The following is a 27,144-nucleotide window of genomic DNA, read 5'->3' as shown; positions in this document are numbered from 1 at the left end:
GAATAAATGGTCTCATTCATGTTAGTTTATTGTTCGATCAGTCTTTGACTCAGCTGACAGTAATTACTTCTAAATATATCTCTCAGAAATTAATACTGTACTTTTGAATGGGATCCTCTTGTAAATCTTTCACAAACAATATATACAGAATATTTCATATTATACATATGCACTTGTATACACAGTCACAAAAGCATCATATCCCAAAGTGGATTCATCTGAACTTTTGAGGTTTTGCTGTTCGAAAAGCTAAAATGCATCTGCATACAGTCGACACACGAGAAGGTGTTTTTACACTTTCAGCTATGAAGTCAACTCCATGTTTATAATGTCTCTGCACTGATGTGACATTTAGGCCAATCTGAAATACTAAACCACAATCAGAATGAGTTTAGGCGTGATTTAGAGCTCTGTTGGTGCTTTATTTTCCATTTCTGAACATCAAGTCCACGTGGTGATTGCAAACATCACACCTGCCAAGAACTTAGTTAGGTCCTGTCTCTGAGCTAGATGGTTCCAAAACAGCTTCATGGATGGAGCTGTGGCAATGGCTGAGGAAAACTAATCAGCTCTTGGCGATTAAAGTCACATCTTCTGTATGTAATTGCGGCTAACTTCAGATGACACACGCACAAACCAGCTGTAAGCAAACTTGATAGTGTTCTGCCTACAGGTGGGTTTTCAGCAACACGGTGCGGTTAAATAATCATCTTATTTATGCTGTGATTGTCATTCATTTTGTGTAACAGCATGCAGATTCAGATCCAGTTTGCAATTTAAAATTTCCAAACTATTTTTTAAAATCAAAATAACACATGCATCTGGTTATTGTTTCATGGACTGACAGTAAAACGGGTATATATTCAGATTAACTGCATCACAATACCAATGAAGAGATGTGCAAGTGTCCTATAATGAGAAAACTGGGAAAAATTCTGTTATTCACGTCACGTTTCAGTGTCATCGCATTGATTGAATAATTAAAGTCTTAATCGGAGCCTCTTTCAATATCTAAAGCGCCAATTTGTGACTGAAAACAAGCACCGTTTTAGGAATGTTGCTTAAATTTCCTCCATCATATCACAAATTTTGTTTCAAACACTCCTCTAATCATGTACCACTCTTGCCTTTTCATTCCTAGATGAACAGTAAGCATCAGGACTTTGAACTAAGCTCAAATAATGATTAACTGTGTCACAATATGCGCAAGATCTTGAATGGGGCAGCACATACTGAGGCACAGTTGAAAATATTTCCTACTGATTGATGGCAGATGCATGTGAAGCATGTGGAGTTTTGCAGGGAAAAATCATACGTCGGACACTGATTCATGCCTCAGCTGTAGACACAACATATTTCTAGTACGGGAAAAACACAGAATGTGTTTATGCAACCATGTTATAATCTTAAGAATGAAAAACATCAGATCATTATTAGTACATGCAGCAATCCTTGACATTTTTAGTGAAAGCACACTCGTGGAAACAGTCCAACACTTTTAGCGGGGTGTCATTAACACAGAGTTGTTTATTTGAAGGTGTAAATTAAAACTGTCCACAAACATAAGTGAATTAATTTCTCTCTCTAAATGAATGCCCCACTTCACTGGTGGATCTGTCCACACGGTGATTGATAAACTGGCCCTCTCATTCAGAAAGCAAATACAAAAAATAAACTAATGCAGCGCTGCAACAGATCTTACGCAAGGACAAGTTTTCATTTTGCAATGCACAACTGGGCTTCATAACTACAAGAATAGTCTGTTCATTGTTTTAAGGAGCAAGAAATCAAAGCAGCTTTGCCAACAATGTGCAGATCGCCTTACTACATCTGAGCAGCAATGCAGTTCAAATTCTTCTGTGTCAAACAAAAGGTTTATGACATTGCCTCTGAAGTGACTCGGTGAGTCGTCATATTTTCACTGGACAAAACCTCCCAGACATTCAATGAGTGCTCAGAAAATTTAGGGAATGTACATGCCACCTCCTCAGGGTCCTCTCTGGACCCTGTGTGGACTTCACTGACCCTACGTGAGGCTCTGCATGCATACCACCTGCAGAAGTAAAATGCAGCTTAATAAAAAAAAATCACATAAGTTGATTGTTAATGGTTGATTTTGAACTGCGTGTGGCGAACAAGTCATGTTATTTCAGCAGAGATAATAAGAAGAGGTACACCGGTTATGTCTGAAAACCTGAATTTTTGCTTCATATGAGCATTTCATTTTGTTTTGTGTGACTTCAAAGTGGTTTAGTGACACATATTGCTATTTGAGGAAATCTGTTGAGGAGCTTTACACGTGTAAATAATCTCGCCATCGTGCATGTGAGTGGATCAAAACCTCAGAACACAATCTGTAAGTGAAATGAGAACATTATGTTCACACCAGCGCCTACTTCTACTTACAGGACAGTACTGGCACTGATAAAGAAAATAGCTACAGTGTCTGTAAGAGACAATTGTGATTGTACTCCACCTTTAAAATGTGACGATTATTTAAGCTGATAATGAGGAATCACTCACAACACATCTGAACAAAAGGAAAATGAGCTGAACTGTCTTCTAATTCAAGTGACCAAGGCTTCTAGTTTGAGGGTAGTTGACGGTGATATTCACTGACAGCAAAATGCTGGTGTGGAGGTTCGACACGCAACGTTCATTAGCTGTGGTGGGTTGTTGATAAGTGCAGGGGTGTAGAGTGCTCTGTTTAGCAACAAAATAACTTGGCTTCACTTGATAATTACAGTTTATAGCTTATTAGTTCTGCTTGAGTGTTGGGGGAAAGCATCATGCTGCAACACTATAAAGGTTTAAAAATAAGTCACATCATAGAATAACGAGACTGGAAATTTAGACACTCATGCATTAGTCAAACTAGCAGGCTGTCTGCAGAGCATTCACGACACAAACCACGCCAACTACATCTGTATAGTGCTCGGAAGTCCCTTTCTAACAAGCTATTTTGTAAGTGTCTGTGGGGGACTGTGGGAAAACACTGCACTGGGTTGTTATTAAATGATCGTGCCAAATTTACCACCCTTGAACTAGAAGCCCAAAGTGTCTTGGTGGAGAGCTTTACTCAGTGACAAAAAAGCAGCACTTAGTGTTTTTTTTGCTGGGTTTGTCCTCCCACTGCAGAACTGGATAGATCAGATCAAGTTCTGGAAGGTGACAGGAAATTCCACAGTTAGCTGTGTCGCTCTTAACGCAGTCCAGAGCAGCGAGGGAGCGCAGTCAGACACTGGCTCTATAGGGGGTGGAGATAAGTGCCGGCTAGGCCAAGAGGTGGAAAGGGAGGGTGTAGGAGGGGCATCTGTGATCTCCCAGGGGCGATCTCACGTCACCACTTGCTGCACTGTTGAGCGTTCATGAGGGCAAGACTGGTCTCTGCAGTGCAGCCTCCTGAGCAGCCGCTGAAGCTTGTTGGAGAAGTTTTTGTTCATTTGCCTGTACATGAGAGGCATTGCAAAACTGCTAGAGAAAGCCAGCAGTTCAGACAAGCATCTCAAGAAATAATAGGTAGGTAAGTAATGTGCATTGTTAATATACCCTGGTGCACCGCCTACAGTGTGCACCAAAAGGGTCATATAGTATGGGGTCCACAGTACAAACTGTACACAGACTGAGGCTAGCAGCAACCTGTGAATAGAAGGGTCCAAGCGAGCAGAGTCCTGATCCAGAGGTGTGGATTCTTTCCTAATGCGCAAAATGAGCACAAAAGCGTAAAGAACAGCCACAGCTGGAACCACGTAGCCAATAAACAGCATGATGGCGTCTGCTGCCTCCTTGTTTTGCATTTTAGAACACTCAACCATTTTAGTGGAGATGTGGTTGCACACATAGAAGAGCAGTGACGAGAAGCTAGTGAGCACCGCGCCACCCCAGATGAACCCACACACATGTTTTGTGTTGTACACACTGGACATGTATGTGCGAGGCAGCGCCCGCTCTATGTAATAGTCCAGACTGAGCAGCGTGGTGGAATACATGATGACCAGAGATGAGATGTTGAAGAGGATGAGCAGGGTGATGTAGACCTCGTTGTTGTACTCCCACGCATGCCAGCGGGTGAAGGTGGAGCTCAGGAGCTCCACAGGCGCCACCAGGTTAAGCACAAGACCTGCAATGGCCATGTTGACAAAATAGACATCCGGCATGGTCATGGACACCTTGTTGGAAAGGTTCACCACGACCAGCAGCACATTGTAGCACAGCCCCAATGGGAAGCACACCAGGAGGTAGATGAGCGAGACGACTGACAGGATGAGGCCAAAGTCCTGGCAGAGCTGGAAGTCCACACTGGTGTCCGTCTCATTGTAAACCATGCAGATCCACATCGCTGGAATCTGACACTGGTCAAGCGCTCTCAACAGGTCGACTGCAGACAGAAAGTCGGGGAGAAAGGAGTTAGTTACTGCGCTGATAATAAACGTCATAGCTTTATGCTGTCATATGTTTATCTTTGTGAATCACTGTACATTCCTGTTTTAAGCCTGAACCCCAAAAGGCTTGTCATCTTATGAAAAAAATTACACAATTAATCAGAGCAATATATTGTAAAAAACAGAAACAAATGTTAAATTTTCAACCGTACAACAGCTGTCAAAATATATTTTTCTACATCTCATTTAAAAAATTTGCCGAAAATAAAGCATTTATAAGAACCAGATTCTGAAACAAACACAAAGTTCTGTGATCCGCAACACAACCGTGAAGCCACTAGTAACTCAGCTGTAACTAACAGTCACTTGACAAAAATTCAGGATCCTTTCGACAGAACTGGGCTGAAGTGCAAAAGACATTTTTGAGTTCTCTCTACTTCTACCCAAGGTTGTCCTCCTTCCATCGGAAATTAAAAATTTAAACAGCAAAAAATGAGCCCACAGTGACTAAAAATGTGGCATGAGCAGAAAACAACCAGAAATGGCTTGGGGTTCAGAGGGTTAATGCCATGACATAAATAGGAATTTAAACAATACTAGAAATGAAAAACAACCAAACCCACATTGTAAATGTTGTGATCTCATGCAGACAAACATTTCATGTATTTTTATGTACAAATCTGTGTGTTCTGTATTTTGTCATAAAAATACAGCTTTTTTAAATTATATTTTTGTGGCGAATTCAACCCACTCTGTTTATTGGCTTGTGTGCTGGCTAGAGAAGTAAGCACGGCCTTGACACAAAAACACGTCAGCCACGACTCGCCTATTGTGCCATGGGGTAACACTGTTAATTTCACTTCACTGCATCTGACTGGCTGAATACAAACCCCTCACAATATGTTTCATTTGCTAGCTCAGCCTCAAAAACCCACTATTTCTCCTCACTGGCCAGAGCAAATGAGGCCCTTGTTCTGGTGGAAGAAAACAAAACCGCATTTGTTTGACACCTTGGCAAGCTTTTTCTGTCTTGTTCTGTCTCTCTTTTCCTCTCAAGCACAGTCACATGCGAGGGCATTGCCGCCTGTGCAGAGCTACTGTTGTACTTTTCATACGACCAGGCAGTAAGATAAGGAGGAACACTTCACAGACTGCTTTGGTGCCCCTGCGTAAAGCACATCCATCTTCTGTTCGCGTTACTGCCAAGTTGACTGGGGGCTGGGCATGTGGTGATGGGTAGATTTATAAAGAGTGAAATGTGAAGCAGGCTCCGGTGAGAGGTCAGTGAAGAGCGAGTTGGAGTTCAGGGCAAGGTCAAAAAAGAAAGACCGTGCACATGTCAGGAACATTTGGGATCAAGGCTGAAGGGGCTGCAAATGTTCAAAAAGCTTATATAATACCCTCCTGCGTAATGAAGTCAGGTAATTTTAAATAAATTATTCAAATAGCTTTGGATAAGGAAAGGGGAGATTATAATTATATTGCATGATAAGAGTGATAGGTCACTCAAGTCGACAGTATTTTATCTCCTCAGTGATAATTTCCCCATTACGCTTCCACGTCTGGCCTCACTTCCTTATGTACTTTTAGAAAGAATGATTCTCCGAAGAAAGAACGAAATTTACAGTAATAAATATGTGTGCAGAATTCTCGGGAAACATCCCCTTTTCTCAAAATACCCCAGAACAAAGTGCAGGAAGGCGGTTTTGTTTTCAAGAGGATGAGTAACGATGCCAGTAAAAGGGAAACATTCTTCCGTTCACTTACGTAACACGACTACACAGGGGCTGTTTTGGCCTTAAGCCTCAGACACACATACGCACACAAGGGCTCAGTCCCTCCTCTATACTACTCCAATTGGCTGTAATGAGACTGTAGTGGAAGCTGGCGCTCAGAGCCGCAGTGGAAGTGGATCAGGAGGAAGAAAGTGTAGAGTTACTCTTTACAAAAAAGCCTGTCTTCACCAAGACAGGAGCACTGGTCAGCCCTCTTGTAAACACGGCTTTCTAACCTCAGCAGCTACATGACTCACCGCCTAAAACAGACCATGACAAAAGCACGTAATGAGCAGTGGTCCTCTCCCACTGATCATGTCCTCTTTTCCTGAATGTACTGTACATCACATGAAGCTTGTTCACTCTTCACTCCTCCAACATAGCTGGGCAGCTTAGCGATATGATGGGGACCGACTTGACAAAAGTGTCAAACTTTGTGAGGCAATTCTGTAGACCCTACTTATTAATTTTTTGCTAGGCCCCATCAAATTTGGTCAATGGGGCCCAGTCACGTGACGTCATCAATTTTTCCATAGCATTAATAGAGGAAAATACTGCATATACATGTCTAAGCAAGATGTTTTAAAAATTTAAAGGCAATATGATCAATTCAATGAATAAAATCAGAAAACGATACATTTCAAATAATTTTTTAATCAATAAACATTCATATTTTGAGAGATATTTGTTTATGGTTTGACAAAACTCGAAAATAAGGCCAAAAAAATCATGTCGACATTGTGCGTAACTTGCTTCCATAGTGAACATGACAATTAAAAATTAATTTGTTTCAGAAATATTAGTGTTTATAACTGCTTATTCAGCCCCTTAAAGTTTTCAACATTTAGGAAAACGTCTTTAAAGCAATTCTGGCATGTACATCGGTAACCGCAGCTGGTACGAGTATTTGTCACAGCTGCACTTGCACCGCCTTGTGCATTGCCATCCACCTTTCATGCAACCACATCTGGTGCCACATCCTCTTGCACCCTTGCATGCACATTTGACTAGTTAGCTGCAAGCTTCCGATGTCAATTTTTGAGAGTTCCAACTTCCATCCATCCATTCTCTATACACCGCTTTATCCTCACTAGGGTCGCGGGGGGTGCTGGAGCCTATCCCAGCTGACTCGGGCGAAGGCAGGGGACACCCTGGACAGGTCACCAGTCTGTCACAGGGCTACATATACAGACACACAATCACACTCACGGACAATTTAGAGTAACCAATTAACCTTAGCATATTTTTGGACTGTGGGAGGAAGCCGGAGTACCCAGAGAAAACTCACGCATGCACAGGGAGAACATGCAAACTCCATGCAGAAAGATCCCAGGCCCACCCTGGGATTCAAACCGGGGATCTTCTTGCTGCAAGCCGAAAGTGCTAACCACTACCCCACTGAGCAGCCCGAGTTCCAACTTGCCACTTACTATTTCATCATTTCCATCTAATACTGATTTTCCCCTATTCTCGGAGTGCGAAACCTCAAAAATTGCATTTTGCCACGTACATGCTGTCAGTATGACCTGTGCACGTGGGGCCTAGCAAAAATTGAAAGTATTTTGGATGTAGATAGCTAGGAAAAAATGTCACACTTTTGTCAGATCTGTCCCCATCCGGTCAAAAAATCGACGTAAGCTGCCTAACTAACAACCTTTCATCACCTAATGAGAAAATGACTGTAAGGGAAGTTGGCGATTGTTAAAGAGGGCTCGCTGCATTGTGGCTGGCTGTCCCCATTCATTAGCACCTGCCGTATACAGACATTGTGGCCACCCTTTCATTACCACACGGCCTCAGCTTTGCAGCTTCCGTTAGCTGCGGGGTATCTCATAATTCCACATAAAAATGGTGTCATTGTTTTTAGTAATATAGAAACTTCTCAGCTATGACGAGTTAAAAGGAACTGTTCCTGTTTTCTGTGCTTATCGCTTCAGCTTTTAATCTACCATTAAAAAATCATCTTTTTAATGTATCCTGCGCTGTAGGTATGCAGTTCAAACCCAGATCATGGGATTTTCTACATGTGGGAAGGGCATTAACAGACTCTGAAATGTAAGATTATGTACATTTATTCAGTTTCACACAATTTGAAGTGCCTCGTAAAATCAGTGTAAACATCACGCCAGCTCTATTAGCTACTTAACATGAAAGATTAGTGTCTACTTTTCAAATTCTGCCAGGAAAACAGACCCACTAGCGATGGCCCATACTAATAATATTACAAATCTTTTCTTATAAAGCCTGTTAGCCTCTAGCTTTTTCCTGTCTGCATCTATTCATTCTGGGCAACATCGACTTGAGTGTTGTGAAAGTCACTGCACTTTAGCTCAGCACATTTTGCCAGCAGCCCACGATAATGAAATCTCTAGTTTTCCACTCAGCTGAGGGAAAAACAGGCGAGGTGAAAGAAAATGTCTACTCCTGACTTGGAAGCAGGGCAGCTCCGTGCTGCATGAGCTATGCCTCGTTTAATTCGGGGTAATGAGGACTATTTTCATTTTTGAATCCATTTCAGAGCCTGTCAAGACAATAAGAGGAAGTGATGCTGTCGGGGCTGAGTGAAGGTCACAGATACACAGCAAGAGTAAAACAACAGGCAATATTCTCAGCTGATATTACAGCATGAGCACAGATGTTAATGGTCTTTTTAAGGATGTATTCTCGCAGATATTGAAGTTATATTTTCATGTTTGTCTGCTGTATGGTAACATGCCACTTGTCATGTTATTTTTTTTTTTGTTTGGATTTGGTGATTCAATAAAAGCTTTCAAGGGCTGTTTCCTTGAATAACAGTTCATCACATTGCCCTGCTCTTATGCTGCATTAATAATCCAGATGTTTTTAATTACAAGACAGATAACTACTAGCAGATTTATGTATTCAATATTGCAGCTATGCACATCCATTACTATAAGTATGCATAAAAGAGAACAAACTTGGAGCTCTTCTTGGACATGGCTTTGACTGCAGTTGTAGGCTTGGATAAGCCCCGTCTGAACTTTCTGCACTACTCCATGTCACAAGTGGTTAAGTTAAATATTCCCAGAGGGGGAGGCCCTGCTTCAGCATGCTTCAGCCCCACCAAACACGATCTTGTAACAGTGACGCCCACGTGCTTGACGTCTCAGCGTTTTGAAGCCAGATCTCACAGGCTGATGGGAGTAGTGTGACATACTGGGCCCACACCCCTCATATATCCTTACTGGAATTTACAGGCCCTTCTCAGAAAGTACTGAGTGATGTCACATGATTCGCCACTCTCGTCTGAAGCAACGCACAGTGGGGCAGCAACAGATCTACTACAGAAGTGAAATAAGATTACTTCACTCACTTTTACACAAGCTGCGACCGTGCAGCACTGTCAGCAGCAATTAATGCACATAATTTTCCAGCAAATGTCAGTCTATAACTCAGAGCAAGTACCTTTTCAAACTACCTAACGACTTACTGCAGAGTGAAGCCATTAAAATGCAAACGGATTATTTAGGAAACTTCCTAAATATCTCCCTGTTCTAATGTATTTCTCAGCTGCCTATTATTCTTGGAAAGCATCCCATTAACTTAGAGTGGTAATGAGGGCTCTGTCTTCAGGTGGATGCTAATGTTGCATGACATTTAGCAAATTACAATTACTAATATCACAGTGGTGACTAAAATACTTGCCATTAGCACTGTTTCTTTGAAGATGTTTTTTACAATTCTGATCATTTTGACTAAATCATTCTGTTTAGATGGATACAATGGACAAAACTACAGGTTTTGTTGCAAACTATGCATCCATATCGACCTGTTTTCACTAAGTAACAACAGAAAAAACATCCAAAACAATTATGTCTTGATGGACTGTCTGCTGCACAAAGGCTGTTTAACCACGCCAGAGCATTTCTTCTTATCAGGTGTGACAGACTCTGGTCAAACTCAAGTCACTGTCAGCCTCAACGGCCTCAACGGCCTCTTCGGATTCTTTCCGGCAACATGTTTTAACTGTCACAGGCATCAACAAAGTTGGGAGTTCAATGGTCAGCACAAAGCAGGCTTACTGCCATTAAGCCACGGCGCACACGCCCATGTCCCTTTCAGTCACATGGACGAAGTTGACGACAACAAGTGCAAAGCCTAAATCTGAAGAAGCATTTAATTTACTGGGCGTTAAGTCAAATCTAAGAAGAGCTACTTTTTTTTTTTGTCAAAGCAGTCATCAGTCTTTCAGCTGATGTGCCATATGGGCAAAATAAAACACTAAAACATTATTAGAGCTGATGTTAGTGCATCATCTTTACTAGCAACTTTCTTCACAATAACAGTTGTACCATTATTAGTTATTAGAGGAAACATGTGCTAGCATGTGTTACTTACTACGGATATCAAAACAAAGAGTACCTTTGAAATCACTTGATCAAAAACTGTGCTTTGAGCAGTTTCTCAACTCCTATTTTATGAATGATTCAACATCACAAGGCAAGATGTGCAAAAAAAGTTATCATCTATTGATGGGCTTTGATTTGAGAGAAAACATTAGTAGATTTACTGAACCAGTAAGCAAAGCTGTCTCCATCATGAAGTAGTTATAAACATTTTATAAGCTTAACTAAACAGACATCCCATTAGTTTTAGCTCCCAGAGGAAGATATCATGTTGTCAACAAGAGGAGAGGTAATACTCACGTCCAGCGTTTAAAATTATACTTTTTTCCTGCCAATGAAGGAGTTGTTTACCTGAGAAGCCCCATTATTAAACTGCTACAACTTTTTTTCTTCTGCTTTTTTTCCCCACAGAAAGCTGATCCCGTGAGAAACATCTTCAGGTGTTGTTTTCCGAATACAAACTTGAACATGTACAGAAGAAAAATGCTAACAAACAACAACTTAGCGTGCTCTCCTCCCTTTTACACTTGACTACGCAGATGAAAGCGCGAATAGCTGTCACTGCTTTACCATTATTCTCCGATTTCTGCGGCTATTGTTGGCACAACAACCGGAGCTGCTCCCTCCCTCTACTACTACTACTTACTCCCGTGTACCGGGCGGGACGAATTCACTTCACTTTCAGGTAAAAACTTTCACAAAATGACAGAAACAAGACGGCAACTCACCACAAATGTATAGGTTTGGAGCGGAGGCAAACCTACGGAGGCATTGGGTATGGATGGAGCATTTCCACTGGCATTTCTCAGTCGTTTCATTTGGGAGAAAATACGCATTAACAAAAACGTCTCTTCGGCTCTCCGAGCACTCGTGAAGCGTAAAGAAAATAGCAAAAAGAAGCGTTTCGGTGGGTTTTAGCTGAAACGCTCCTCAGACAGCAACTTTTCGGACGAGGCTGGTAAAAAGGGGGCCGACCGTTAGAGACTTTACTACTGCTGGAGTGCTGCTGAGCCCCGCACTGTGTACACACGTGACCCTCCCCCACCGTCTCCTCTCCACGGTCGCGAGGCCCGAATGGACGTCCTGCGCTCTGATTGGACGGAGGACAGGGAGGTGGGGCGCAGGGGAGACCGAGGGGAACTCACGTAGACGCGCCCGCACACACGAGCACACGTACACAAACACACGCACACATACATGAACACGCACATAAAAGCACACGCACATGCATACACACACATACATACACACACATACATGCACAAACACATGAGCACACACACATACATGAACAGACATATGAGCACCCCTATATGAAAACACACATACATGAACATGAGTACACATATATAAACACACACATATATGAGCACACGTGCACACACATATTACAACACACACACGCACACCTCGAAGCATGCATGTATGAGCGTACGCACATGCACATATGAGCACACACACACACACACACACACACACAAGTATCAGTTGTGTTTCTATCACCTCAGAGAACAGTACATTGACTTCCATTTATTTCTCTGGAGTTTGATCCATATGAGCACACACCTATACATAAACACTAATCTAGTCCTCACAGTAAAAAGAACTGCTCATCTCGCATTGTGGTGACTTGATTTTTGTCCACAAAAAGTCCAGAGAATGTACAAGAATGACTGGTACAAAAAGAAACAAAAACACGTGTATCTTTTTTTCTGCTTATCCAGCGTCAGAGGAGCAGCACACTCTTTAGTTCCTCCTTGGGAATCCTTAGGTGTTCCCAGGCCAGATGAGATATATAATCCTTCTAATGACTTCTGGGTCCATCCCGAGTTCTCCTCCAAATTTGATGTGCCCAGAAAACTTTCAAAATTACTTGCCCAAGAGTCATTCTAACCAGACGTCAGAACCACTTCAGCTGGCTACATTCAGTGCAAAACAGCAGGGACTCCACTCTGAGCTGCCTCCAAAGAATTGCCACCTAAAGGTCGTGCTTTCTACGTCTGCGTCCACAAGGATACGCGTGACGTTAATCAAGTCAACCACCCAAATCTGCAAGGGTCCGATAGGGTCAATGTCCAAACCAAAATGTGTCAACGTGGATGGTCTGCACAAGTGCGCATGTACCAGGAAAGCAAGGCGTGCCTTTTAAAAAATTGTTACAAGGAGAGACTATACAAGAAAATCCACACACTTACAATTTATCATTAACTGTGTCTTAGCTTAAGTAGTTGACTTAGGAGTTTGGAGGAGCTTTAATATGGGTATGCTTTCCATTGATGGAGCGTAGAGACAAGTGAGAATTCTCCAGAAATATTGTACCTTGATACACCTTAAGAAAAGTCACTGATATACACCATAGCACAGTATTTCTAGAGAATTTAAAATTTCCCACTGTGTCTGGGCTCTGTCGATGGAAAGCAAGTACAAACCAAAGCTCTTCCAAAGTCCTGCAGCAACAACTTCAACTATAAAGGCACTCAGAGAGCGCAGCACAACCAGTCTAACCTAAAGCTGCGTTCGGACCACCCAAGATGGTAAAGAGAAAGATGGGATAAAAGATAGACAATCCATGTGACCTCATGTGTGAACAGGTCTCCTTTTCTCTCTCTTACAATTGGTCCAGGACCAATATGTAGCTTTTCAGTTCCATTTTTTTTGAAGCAAATTCTCCCCAAAAACAAAAATACACTGACTATTTAAGTTTGCTAATGATGACAGAAATCACATTTCAACAACTGTAGATGATGAGCTGCCTTAATGAATGGTCTTTAGTTTAAGAGTTCTCCCATCAGTTCATTTCCATCTTATTTGGCAGCTGGACCAGTTTAAATCTATGCTTGATGCAAAATTAGTTCTGACTTTGATATGGTTAGATGTTTCCCACCTTAGTACTACCTTATGTGACTTTATTTTTCTCCAACTGGATAACAGTACCACCAGTGTTTTAAATCACCTAGCAGTGCAGATATTGGATGTGATTCATAGGTGTGGAACCAGGCTGCAGTTAAGGTTCCATCGAATCCAGCAGAGGACAGTACACAGAGTGCACAGTCCTCTGTTCTTTCCTTCACAACAACATTTGTTACAACATTTATTTTGGTCAGACATTGTTGGCAACAAAATGCTTCCTGAGAATAGCACTGTGTTCAAACAGGAAATGTAATTTTACTCTGTAGGAAGAAGAATTTAGATCTTTTACTAAAGTAAATGGCACACTTGAAAAATACTGTATAAATGCTGCTTTTAAAATGTTATTTAGGTTAAATTATGTAAATATAACTAGAAAAATGTGCCTCAAGGGTTGAAAAGGAAAGCATTCAATGCAGAATAAATGGCACCTGTGGCAGTTTTACTGCTATTATTATATTCACTGATTATTGTTACTTCTGCAGGATTTCAATTCAGTTGGTTGAATCTGTTGATTATTTTCCACATTTATCAATTCCAATTGCTTCTTGTAAATCAAAGAGAGAGAAAAATCCCGTGTTTTATGCTAAAGAGAGGAAATCCAAGTTTCGGAAAACTGCCACTTGATTGGAGAGTTTTCAGTGGAGCTGCTTCTTTTTAATTAACAAAAAAAGCAAAGCTCCCAGATTTCAAAAAGAAAAAAAAACTAACAGCATGTTTGAAAGCTCAAAGACAGAGTAATGCCGGCTTTCTACTCTGATAAACACAGCAAGAAAAAACATAAAATGCTGTAATGAAGCAAAGCTGATAATCACTTTGGAAAGCATTATAATAAACACAGTATGTTAGAATGACGGAATGCCTCCATGCTGTTCTGTTGAATGGAGCCTTTAACAAAGCAGCTGAAGTTTGCTAAGAAGATTAAGGATTATGATGTAAATTCTTCTCAGTTTATGGCACATATCATAATCCTGACACAGAAAACAATGCAGTACAGCAGATGATTAGGAGGAACACATATGTGTTGTGTTAGCAGAAGCTAATTTAACCACGGACTGCTCCGATACAACTGACTTGCCTGAGGACAGCAATGTTTTATGACCAAATGTGTGAAGTTGTGGATCCCATTCAGTTTTAATCAGTTAAACATTACAAACATTCCAGGGTCCCAGTATAATCAGTATATATAGTCTTTACTCCACAAGGAATGCAGCAGAGTTATGACGAGTGGCGTACGTTTGTCCATCTGTGAATCTGTCTGTGTACAACATTACTCAAAAACGGGCTAACAGATTTGGAGGAAATTTTCAGGGAAGGTCAGAAATGACACAAGAACCACCTCATTAGATTTTGGCAATGATGCCGCTTATTGTCTGGATCCATGGATTTGTTAAGGATTTCTGTATCATTGCGAGATAGCGTCACTGTAACTATGACAACAAGTGAACGCTACGTCATATGCTGCCTGCTGACGATCACATGATTGCGATCCTACTACAAATCAACTGGGACTTATCTGTCGGAAGTGATACAAGGAACAATTGATTAAATTGTGGGGGTGTTTCCGAGTCCCATCAATTCCCGCCACCCAGCATTTATTTAGGTCATGCGATTCGTATCCGTATATAATGTACACATGAATATCACATGCCTGTGCTCAGCACAAGGTCTTTTTTTTTGTTAAAGATTTTATCTATCAGAAATGATACAAAGACTGAGCAGCCTTGGCAGAGTACTGAGTGCTTTTCTTGTCACTGTATAGTACCACTACAAGTTCTAGTCAGTGCCGAGGAATCATACTGAGATTGCAAATGAATGTCATGTTTGTTGTCACTGGAAACCTAAATCCTTATTTCATCAAAACTAAGCTTCGTCCACAGGTCAGAGATAAAAGTGACATGTGCAGCCTGGCAGCATCGGGTCTTAATCAGTGCTTCACTGTGTACAGATCCGTCCCCTAATTTCCTGCTCAGCACCTGAGGGGGAAGAGGGATTCAGCAACAAAGCCCTGAGGTAAAACACTGAATGTCCACAGTGTTAAAAGAAAGGAAATAGATCTTCCGTGAAACTCTGGAGAAATATCTGCGTGCTCCTTCAGCTTTCCGTGCAAGTAATGGATTAGTTGTAGGTCAGTAATACAAAATGAAAAACAGTACTGAGAGATTTTTGGAATGCACAGTATCAAAACAAAATGCCTGGCCATGGATCACTGAGTGCTGTTGGGCCTCATGAGAGTGCTGAATATTAGTCTCTTGTGCCACTTTGAGAGGAATGAAGCAGAAATGTTGGAATGGAATAATTCAAGATCTGGATATATCACTGATATTATGTTTAAGCTTCAGCATAGCTACAGTGATTTCACTAGTTAGTCCCTTCCTCTACCAGAGATACATGTGCCTGTTTGAGAATATTGTGTCCAATCTGACCTTGTACAGGAGACAGTAGGTCAGAGTGTTCCCCAGCTGTAGCTAAAATTGCATCTAATCAGCAAATAAGACCTGAAAAACACATTTACTTTGTCACATTATCTCCAAAAACACAAATGCTTTGTAATGCAAATTGACACAATGGCAGATCAGTGCAACGAAACCATATGATCCTCTTTATCTGCTTGTACTACTGAAAAGGGGTAATCAAAAAGGAATGAGAGTGAAAATAATTTCAAAGACCCCCTGCTAAGAGTAACACTGTCACATCACATAACATAAAAACTGTTACAGAGGATATCGCAGTTGTTAATCCCTTTATTCAAAACATCTTTATAGCAATTTTACTGCACAGTTTTTCTCGCATTTGCAATTTGCAAACCAGAAAATGAAGCAAATGTATGCCTGACCTTTCCAAGATTCAAAAGATTTAACACAGTCAAGACAAAACATCATTAAAAATCCCTTAAAAAAATACAAAGTGCTATAAATATTGATGAATAACAAGATTGTGAAGCTAAAATGCGAATATACATATAATCATTAGAAATACCTTGGGATTTATTTGCATGCTCAAGGTGCATTGTCAGATCGTGGATTAGCTTCATGGTTTAGTTTTCCAGCAGCCGAAAACAGATCACACGTCGTCCTGTCGGTGCTCTCGATAAAGCCAAAGTCAGTGCAGCTATCATCATATTTTCTTGGTTTGGCTGATTTGAGCTTTTTGTCACTTCACAACAAAGATTGTAGATTTAAGAATTTTTCCATTTTGAGCAAAGTTCCATACGGACAGTTCGCCAACAGTTCATCCGACAGCATGATGTTTATTGATTGACACCACTTGCAGAAACACTGATGTGATATCTCACAAATCAGACTTCCAGTTGGCTAAAAGTATCACTGTGGTGTTTACGTGAGTGCAGTATCATGAACTGGTGCGGTTTTATAAATTTTCTCAAAAAATTACTTTGCAGCCTCTTTGGCAAAGTCTCAAGGACACCTGGAGGAGGAGCTATTCATCATGTCACTGTTCTGTTCTGACACGAGATACAATATTGCAGTTTTAATGCAAGAAAAGCCAGAAAACAGAGTAGGAAAGTCTGACAAAACAGCAGCAATAGCGGCGCAGTGGGATGGAAAGCAGCCACTCAGTAAATGAAGAAGCACTTCATTCCCCACAGTCCCCGTAGGATGAATATTTTTCTTGTTCCTGGCCACCTAACCTGGTCTCTGTCTTTTATCTTTCCTTTTCAGCTAATTGAGGTGCAGCAGTGGAAAAGCACACATGTCTGTACTTCTTGTGAAAGCATCACCGTGGAGACGGAGATGTTGTTCCAGCTGACTGTTCATTTATCAGATAAGACATTTCAAGTCCGTCCCCATTCAGAGTTTGACACGTAGATGGTGCAGTACAAAATGCTCATTCATGCGTGGATCACTTGTGCCTGCTTTTAAAAATCGATAAAACTAACAAAAGGTTGCTTTTTAAATGAACAATTTCAGTATTAAACCCATGTATCTCAGATTACCAGACCCCTTCTTGACGTGAAATTACATTAAATGGCTGATATCGTTTTACCACTAGGAATGCCTCTGAATGGCTTTCAGGGCTGTACACAAAGCTGTCCAGAGCAACTTAAGAAACGATTAAGAGAAGGCACAGCTGAAAGAAAAAAGAAAGAAAATAATGCCTCAGTTTGCATCAGTTTTTCTGATTGATGGCAAATTTTAATGATGAATGATGATGGAATTGCATTTAAACAAAATAAAGTAGGGAAATTAGTCTTTCCTCTACCACTAATGGATCCTAATTACCCGTTATTTAATAGTTGGTAGCATAAGCAAAAGCTTTGAAGGCCTTGAAAATTCTAATACCCAGTGAATTTTCTTTTAAATCCATTAGCGCGACATTTTAGCTTGAATGACACACATTTTTAAGTCTGTGAAATTACCACAATTATTATGTCAACACAACTCAACAAAACAATGCTTGAAACTGTGTCTAAATCCATACATTTGAATTTTTATTTTGCAACCATGCATTTAATCAAGGGATGGGTATGGATCCAGCAAATTACTTTTTGGCATGTGAGATTTTCCAAGTTTATCGGTCCGACATGCTGGTTGCAGTAAACTGTGGCGGTTAGTGGAATTTTTTTAAAAATGTGAAAAGCTCTTTGAATCTTTAGAAACATGTCAAGATTGTCATCAAAAACTAGTGCCTTTTAAAGGTAATTACTGCTGTATTCCCTCAAAATGCTCGCACGAACAGGCAAGATTTATCTGATTAACTGAGTAGACCTTAGTGACTTAGGAGCTACTTTTAGTCTTAAAATGTTGTTTTTTAGCATGTTAACATGTACTCTATACTGATTCAAAATTGCCAGAACATTCAGAATGTTGCTTTTGTTTATTTTCGGAAATAAAAGATAAAAATCATATGATCTGTTAAAAATACAACTTCAAACTCTTCCTTACTTACAGTCTCAGTGTGGCACAGAGTGTGCGTGTGAAGGTTGGGTGTTAATGCAATAATCCCTCACATGCAGTCTTCTCACTTCTACAACATTAATTAATTCCAGTGAACTCTATGCCTTGTATAAGATGTACTACAAGCTGATCGGGTGTTACTCTGAACGGACTATAGTGTAATTCGCCTGCTGTTCTGTTAGTTCTTGGTCCCAGATTACAGCAAAATAGAATAAAGCACTAAATGACATTAACATAATATAACATTAGAATATCATGGCAATTAATTAAATCATCATTTTACATATATTTATTGTTATTAATGTTTGTAACACTTTGTTTTTGTTTTTTTCTGCTGGATGCTTTGTATATAGTCGGTCACATTTTTGTTTTTACTCTGTTGCGTCTCATCTAAATAACACGCATTTATTTAATCGTTAATTGCAGGTTTAAGCAGGGAGCGCATGCTGATTAATATTGGTTTGCGTGACAGTACTCGTGGTGACGACATTTCCTGCAGCGGGGGAGAAAGTGTTAGAGTTAGGGGCACAGTGGGTCGTGGTTCTGAGGACTAAATCACAGTTTATCCCCAATCAAGCTGAGAAATCTGTTCCTATTCTTGGAAGCCTCAGCCCCACTGTAAGGCTCTGGTCTGCATTTACTTTCCCCTAAAGACTTTAGGCAGCATGACGACATATGGCTTGTTTACAAATGTTAGTCTGCACTCACCCTCAGTCGGCCCGGATACATGTCAGCTGTTTGCATAGTCACTTTGGCACCAGATGGTCACAGACACGTAATGTGAGTCTAATGATAATGAATAAACCCCAGCGTCTGTGGGCTCACTGCGATTCTGAAATATTACATCAGGTTATGCTAATTCATTTTGTCCTGTCTCACAGAGAACTGCCACAAAAACAGAAAAATGACATCAGCTGAAAGTTACCAAACCACCAAGCTGCAGTCACACCTCAGAAATTACTTACATGGAGCATTGCATGCAAACAAACAGAGGCAAACTGCCCCGCTCTGCCTTACAGTGCATGCTGCACACAAGGCATTAAGCTCAGAGGCCTGGGAGTGCACATTAAGCTCATTAGGTCTGCGGTGGAGATTATGTGTGTTGCAGACCAGTCACCAGCATCCAGTCAGTGGCTCGGACATCTCATTTCCAGAGGGCAGGGAGGAAGTGGATAGATGAGGGTGGAAGAGCTCCTCTTATTCACTATCTAGTCAACATTACCAGCTCGGACAGATGGCTGACTGAAGCGCCTGCACTCATATATAAAATTAGACTGCTTGGGGATAGAAATAACTAATCTAATTTGAATCTAACTCACATGTTTTGATGACGGAAAATCTGCCAAAAACACAATACATAATAGGACTGCACACGCGCCCACATCACGAAAAACAAACAATGCTTTGCATAATGTTGAGATGTGCGGCGAGGGGAGCAGACACAGCGAGCTCTCATGATAATCCAAAACAAGTTCATAATACAAACATCAGTATGGACCCTGCAGCTTGTTTTTGTTTTGACATCACGACTGATTCGGCGCCACGCTGAGGTCTGTCATCCTGTCAGGAGGCTTCCTGGAAAAAAAAAAAAAAGGCTTCCCATGTGGCAAGATGTGTTTGTGTCATCAGGCCTGACTGGTGGAGGCGGTGTGTGTGTGTGTGCGTGTTAATAGAAATGTGAGTATAGATGAAATATTGAAATGCTTCAACGCTGGACTAAGTAAGTGAATACATATAAATTATGGTGTCACTGCAAAAAAGAATGGAATGGCAGTGAAGCCTGGATTAATATAACACTACATAAGTCTGTCCTTTAAGCTGGTGTCTGTGTGTGTGTGTGTGTGCGTGTGTGTGCACGTGTGTGTATGTGTGTTTCCCTGCTGGGACAAATTATGCTTTGGAAAGACTTTTGATGAAATTTTTTTTTTGGTAGTCCCCTCCCATCTGTCTGCATCCTAACATTTTTCTCCAAAGATTCATTAACCTTTGGGCCCTGTGAGTCAAATAATGTCATGAGCAGTGGTGATCTTTTCTTTGTCCTGGCTCAGCCTCATGTTTATGCAGAAAAGAGCAGTACAACTTGGCAGAAGACGGCAAACAGCACATCTGCTAAACCGGAGCATCCTATTTTCCTCTCGGCAATGCTGAAAGAGTAATAATAGCTATAATGGATCCTTTTGAGAAACTGCCAAAACTCAACCGTTATGCTTCTTGAGGAACCTGTTGAGTATGTTGATAGATGAATACACACACACACACACACACACACACACACACACACACACACACACACACACACACACACACACACACACACACACACACACACACACACACACACATTGGCTGATGTCAAAATGTAGTACATGAAACATATACCGGTATACTGTTTCAGCATATAATATGTTTGCGGTGGTACTATACTATCTCCAGACATGCTTTTGTTTTTAACCATTTTCTCCTGAGTAGCAAAGTACAGTTCTCGGTGCATGTAAACCAATAACAGCTTGACAAACAATGGCAGAAAAAGCTTAAACTCCCTCACCGGTTATTGATTACACCCCTAAAACTGATTTCCGCATAACCAAATTAAATATTTATAGGGGTTTTCCCCATCAAAACAATCCCTTCTTGCCCTAAAATGGCTTCAATGTAATGCTGCATCTGAGCTACTTGCTGCAGGCTCAAGCACACAAGCTCCCCTACAAATACTCTCAGACACTCAGATACTGTGGAGCTGCTCTCTGCAGCACAACATCAGGTTGTAATTGGAGTGATCAAGGCATGCAACCGAACAGGATTGTTGCATCTAAAATTGTCTGGATCTGTGTTTTTAAGATTGTCCCTGGCACACTGCAGCTTTAATACTCAGCAATGGTGTTTAGAGTTTGCTTCATATATGATTTATCATGAGCATTTTAAAAAACACCATAGGGATGTTAAGAAGGTTAAAAAAAATCATTTATTGGACTGGCCTTTATGAAGCTCTCCCTGATGTGCCTTGGGGTTCTGCTTTAGGCCCTATTCATTTCCTATTTTATTCACTCTTCCTTGACAAGATCCTTTTTGTTAGTATATCTATGTGAACTTATGCCTTTCATACAGATTAAAAGAGGAGCAACCGTATGGACAGAAATGAAGTAGGCCATCGCAGCTAGTAGGATGGTAGAGCCAATGGCAGGAAAACCTAGGAAGGAAGTTTCTGGTGCTCCAGATAAAAGGAGAAGGAAGGGTCATAGTCTATAACATAAAGCAAGCGACATTGAGGACAAGCATCGATTACCACTGGAGAGTGGTGAAAGAAGAGAAGGGACTGAAAGCAAACACAGATGTCACCTACTGCTATTGGACAGTAGGCTTTGTAGGTATTACATTTACATCATAAGAATGCATCAACAGTGATTGTGTGTTTTGCCACAGCTGAGGTTTGTACTTGTGCTACAGCCTCCCATAGATTGAACATTGCATTTGGTCCTTTTTTTAACTGATCTGATCTAATCTCAAAATAAATTTAGTCTACAGTAGATATAGCTTTTGGTCATGGTATTGTTAGTGAACTTTTCAGATCTTCAGGTAGTGCGTTGCTTAGATCTTCTGATTAAGTTGTGTCGGTTGACCCTGAACCTTAGCAAGAACCAACAAACATCTCGAACTGTCATTATACTTAAAGCCTATGTAAACTACAAGCAATCTGTGTTGCTAAATGAATTCGTTCTGGTGTCTGTAGTATGTTTTTTAACAATATTTTTATGGCCATATAACATTTTATTACTGGCCAGCCCATAAAACCTGTAGTTGTTCTGTAAGTCATGACCCTGTTCGTGCACACATCGCTATGTAGATATATGATATTGCACAGAACATGGTTGCAGAGAGGCCTGCTTAGCTTAGTAACATTCCTGGAGTAAGTAAAGAGGACTAATGTTTTGTAGGCCTGTTTTAAAAAGGGGATGCAGGGTAAGTGAGGTGGTGCTCAAGCGCAGTCAGAAAAGCATGCAGACAGCTGCTTCCACCCACTGCTCTGCTGTTAGCTTGTCCCCACTGAAAGAATGAACACTGACCTCAGGTCAACCTTGTAATGTATCCTTTTCAATAACATCCACCTCAGCCGTAAGCTTTAACAGTAGTTTTACGGCACGTTCCTCGGATTTTCTTTGTCTCTCAGGGGAGATTCATTTTGTTGCCTTTTGTCACAGAATATGAGTCCAGACCAGGTCAGCTTGCATGAAGCTTTTATTGTAAATAAATTCCATGTGAGTTGTTAAATAGCCTCTTGATCATGTGTTCTGTCTCCAGCTAGCAAACTGACTGTCACAGTGATTTTTGCTCTTATTCTGATGCTGCCTTTGATGCACTCATCAGCTTCGCCATAATCATTGTCTAGAATGACAAACACGACACAGCCATGTTTGAAATCAGTGATAAGCTGTCAGCTGATGGTAACAAGGCATCTCTCTAATGGTGCTTTTTGGTGTCTGTGTGAAAATCAGATTCTCAGAATTAAATAACTTTCCTGGGTAACTTGCAGAGAAATCTGAGTAAACACGAGCTGACAATAAGAGCTGCGCGTAAACAAATGTAAAAAAACCTAAAAATCCACCGGATGAAAATATAAATCAAGGCATATTCTCATAATTATATTTAAAAAAACTCATCAGTGTGCATGTAAATGTATCGCACTAGTTAATTGTTAGTTGAGTCACATTAAACCCTGCAGTCCTATTGAGCTGTTTGTCTTTATTAAAACTGCCAAGTCTGGGGAGGCCATGCAAATCCTCTTGCACCTAATCTAGTTAAGAATTCATTTAGTTTAGACACTTTAATTGCAGAACAGCCTTGCTTTTTCACTTTTTTTGTTGTTTGTATGAGAAAATACAGTAGAATAGCATGTGTCCAAGCAAAAAATTAACTGATCTGATGTATAATTTTGCTCTCAATGGTATACTTTAAAAGAGATAAAGCAACACATAAAGTCTTGTGAGGATCATTCTCCTGATAGTTTTTCTCTTTTATGGGTTCTCCATGAGACAGGGAGGAATGGAAGGGCAGGAGGGGACCCAGTGAGGGCCCCCATGACTCCTGCCTCATGGGCCCCCTGCTCCATTCTGCCGTGACCATAAGCCAAGATTATTCCGCTGTTTGGTTCCACCAGATGCGGCAGCGCCACTGGATGGGCACTGTCTGGCCCTGATGAGCAGATCTAAGAGGGATTAGTGGGCTGTTGTGGTGGATCGGCAAGAACAGTGGGAGGCTGTCCACACACAGCTGTGTGTTTGTGTGTTTCATAATGCTCTGGCCTCTGGTCTGTCTCTGGCTTTGGCTCCAACCCCGAACCACCTTTCCCTCCCACTGACCTCGCAGTTCAGGGAGCTCTCGCACTGCAGACAGCAGGAACTCCCAAATTTCTGGAACGGCATGAAAGCTTTTAAAGAAACATGATTCTCCCTGAAGAATTGTGGGAGAGGAGCGCTCAGACAGACACTATTCTCTGAAAGTGTTACCGCAACTGCTTGGGATTTTTACAGCTTTGCAAACATTTCAAGCAGTAAACAGGGAAAAAAAAGATTCAGAATGTGATACGATGGGGACAGATAGAAGCCACTGTTGTGTTAATACACTGTTAAAGATGTTTGCTGAACAATGACTCAGTGGATTTCCTGACTACAATTAGCTAACCCTCTCATACAGAAGAAATCCTTGTTTGAGCCCAAGAAGCTGCTCCTAGATGTGCTGGTACCCTTGTTGGCACAGATAATTGTTTCTGTGCCAGTGAAGGCCAAGCTGTGTTTATGCCCTTTCAGTGACTGTGGTCATATTTCAAGTCCCCATAGCAGCCGCTGTTAGCTGGTGACAGTTTCTATTTACAGAAAACAATCCCCCTGGACAAAGAGTTGGTGGAAAATGTCAGATGATAAATGTCTCACGGAGAAAAAAAAAAAGGCAGCATTAAAAAACACAGCTCTGGAGAAATATATTAAACACAAATGTAAGTTTATCATGGATTTTGGAGGCCAGCACATTCAAAATAAGTCCAGAAAAAGTTGTAAAAACATTTTGTGGATTATTGTGGAACATTATATCCGACCTATTTGACCAAACCAGGTCAATGAGTAAAAATGTGTTGCTCCTGCTTGTATTTCATTTCACTTTCTACCACGCGCCTCACACTAATAATAGAAAATGCAGGAACAACAGCAGCTCAAAGCAGTCTGTTCTCATTATCTGGTGGTCCAGAGTTTTGTTTTTGACATGGCTGCATTGTTTTCTCCATCCGTTTTTATCAAAACACTTTTCCCCGAAGACGTTGCCGATAAATTGGAAAGCGGAGCGGTCAGGAGAAATTGGTGTCCTTCGAAACTTTTTCTAGAAGACCTCGGTCTGCACACAACATTGCGAACAATTCTTTGGATTCGGCGTTTCTCTCCTCTCGCTCGCTGTGTGTGTCTGTGTGTTTGATGTCGTGGTTTGGCTGTCCTCTAAAGTGTTCATTTCAGAGTGGTTACTCTGGGCCTCATTTCGACTCACTGGCTGTCTGCCTACACCCTGTGGTCTACCATCCACTACAACAACCGCCTCTGTGTGTGTGTGTGTGTGTGTGTGTGTGTGTGTGTGTGTGTGTGTGTGTGTGTGTGTGTGTGTGTGTGTGTGTGTGTGTGTGTGTGTGTGTTTGTGTGTGTGCAAGTACAGTATTTCTTCATGTGCACCCATATTGTAAATTCCACAATAAACTGTCTCTCCTATAGACTGTGTGTTTTATCTGCAGAATAGACTTGTTTAGTCTGGTGAACCATAAAGAAGAGCCCCTGGCTGTCAGCCAACCAACCAACCAACTACCAACTGAACTTTTTCAGCTCCACTCCTCATCCCAGAAGCCCACAGTGTTTTGCATTCATCTCATGAACCTATTAATTTAAGGATGAGGACTGTGTATAGAACATGCTCATTACTTTTTAATGAAATCCATCATCTTTAATCACAGTCGGAGTTGCGTTCTATACAGACTGCTCATTTAAGTGCTGAGCCTATCTTATTAAAAGTGTTCTCCATTCACGTTGCCAGATAAAGTAACTGTTGCTCCACTTCCCTGATGCCTTCCAGGAACACATAAGCCTTCATGAAAGAGGCCTCTTTTAAATTCATTGTAGCTGCAACAGGAAGAGAAACGAGGTCTGGAGTCACCAGATTTATTCTCAGGACGGCATGTTTATTTATCAATAAATCATTTTGCAGCCATAAGGAAAAATAATGAAAAAGTTATAGAAAGTGCTTGCTGTTGGCCAATCCATCATCCATTGCACTTTCTTATTTTGAAATTTGTTGTCGGTGAAAATAAAGAGTCTCACTTGTAAGGCTGTAAACACACTAAATGGGTATGAAGAATTCTGTCTGTTAAGGTTGATTAAAGCACCAATTTTAATCGACAAAAACTAAACATTTTAAGTGCAATATGGATGGGTTAGTCGCTCCCTTTTGCTACCATATCTGCTTGTCTTTCTGGTTTTTATTAATGCTGCATTTCTTCTAAATACAATACAAAGAATCAAGGGGTTTGATTCAAATCGCAAGCTTGTAGGTCATTCCTGCAAGGGTTAATTAGTTACTTTCACATTTGGACTAATTTAATCTTATTTTGCATCATAAAGAACTGAAAATTTGAACTTTGAGACGATATAACATCCACATTTATATGATCTCCCTGCACACGAACATCTCTTCTTTGGCTGTCAGCGTTCGGCCTCTCTCCGGTGCCACTTGAGAGTGCAGGACATAAATCGACTGCCGGATTCATCTATATTTTATGTGATATATCAGTATACAGAAGCTTGTCACAGGCCCAGCTGAATAAGGCTTCGACTGAATGCTGCGCTTATGTTGAATAACACTTCATGTGACGATGCGACGATGGAAAAGTTACAACACATTTCTGGTTACGAGTGATTGAAAATGCATCTTTTTCTTTCCTGTTATTTTTCTGACTAGGATCCTCTTTGGCAGTGACATGCATTGTTTTTAAACAATAGTGTCTTTTTATTGTGCATGTGCGGTGCCTGAAGGGATTGTTGCTTCTGAAGCCATTTTTAGAATAAGCGAAGCTGAGGCAGACAGGAACTGTGCAGGGACTGACTGGAAGAGAGAGAGGAAGCAAACAAGTGTCAGGATCTTTTTGAATCGAGAACAAAGAACCCATGGACCTCTGTGTTTATGACACTTGATGTGCATGGAGTTTGTCTGGGCTGCGTGGCTTTTTGAGCTCCTGGCCGTGAGTCAGGCCAGCCTCTCTGAGTGTGGAGAATTGAATTGGTGTGGATGTTTGTACAAGGGAATGGAAGACGGCAGGGGAGGAAATGCTAATGATCTTTATGGGCAATAAACAGGACATATATCTTCAGGCTGATAGATGCACATGACCTTTGGCGTGATTTAGTTACACCGAGTGAGTGTCTGGGGAAGGTTGACGTCAAAAGGTCTTTTAAGAGTTTTAGTGAGCAGGAGAGGAGAAAACACAGAAGCTGAAAAATCCCCCGATCAGAGTAAATCCACTCTGGATCTGTTACTTTCTTCCAGAGCCACAGTGTTTCTGTATCACATCAAAATCTGGGCACAGAATAGTGTCCCAACTTCAGCTTCTTTCAGACACTCAGTGACTTACTAACACAGATAAAATGTCCTGATCAGGATACATCCGGGTGTTATTTGGTGTAACATTATCGATCATTCTGTTATCTCCTAGTCATTGACCTGTGTGTATTTGCGTGCAGAAACGTTTGAAGCGCTCAGTGTTGTGCTTTGTGATCAA

General features: G+C 41.1%; 1 protein-coding gene across 1 annotated transcript; it reads right to left on the bottom strand.

Annotated features, from left to right (window-relative positions):
* Window positions 1–10: 10 nt before the first annotated feature.
* gpr146 (G protein-coupled receptor 146) lies at window positions 11–11,572 on the bottom strand. Its single transcript, XM_022195144.2, has 2 exons — window positions 11,253–11,572; window positions 11–4,378 (listed from the first exon to the last, which is right to left on the bottom strand). The coding sequence occupies exon 2, from the start codon at window positions 4,335–4,337 to the stop codon at window positions 3,336–3,338; it is 1,002 nt and encodes a 333-aa protein (XP_022050836.1). The 5' UTR covers window positions 4,338–4,378; window positions 11,253–11,572; the 3' UTR covers window positions 11–3,335.
* Between the last annotated feature and the right edge of the window lie 15,572 nt (window positions 11,573–27,144).

This window comes from Acanthochromis polyacanthus, chromosome 21 (genome assembly GCF_021347895.1).
Source record: "Acanthochromis polyacanthus isolate Apoly-LR-REF ecotype Palm Island chromosome 21, KAUST_Apoly_ChrSc, whole genome shotgun sequence".
NCBI lineage: Eukaryota > Metazoa > Chordata > Actinopteri > Pomacentridae > Acanthochromis > Acanthochromis polyacanthus.
Note: the sequence above shows the minus strand (reverse complement) of the source record. Positions and strands in the feature narration are given on the sequence as shown.

Bases quoted from the DNA above. Each gene is read 5' to 3' on its own strand.
- gpr146 (XM_022195144.2), bottom strand. From the start codon at position 4,337: ATGTGGATCTGCATGGTTTACAATGAGACGGACACCAGTGTGGACTTC.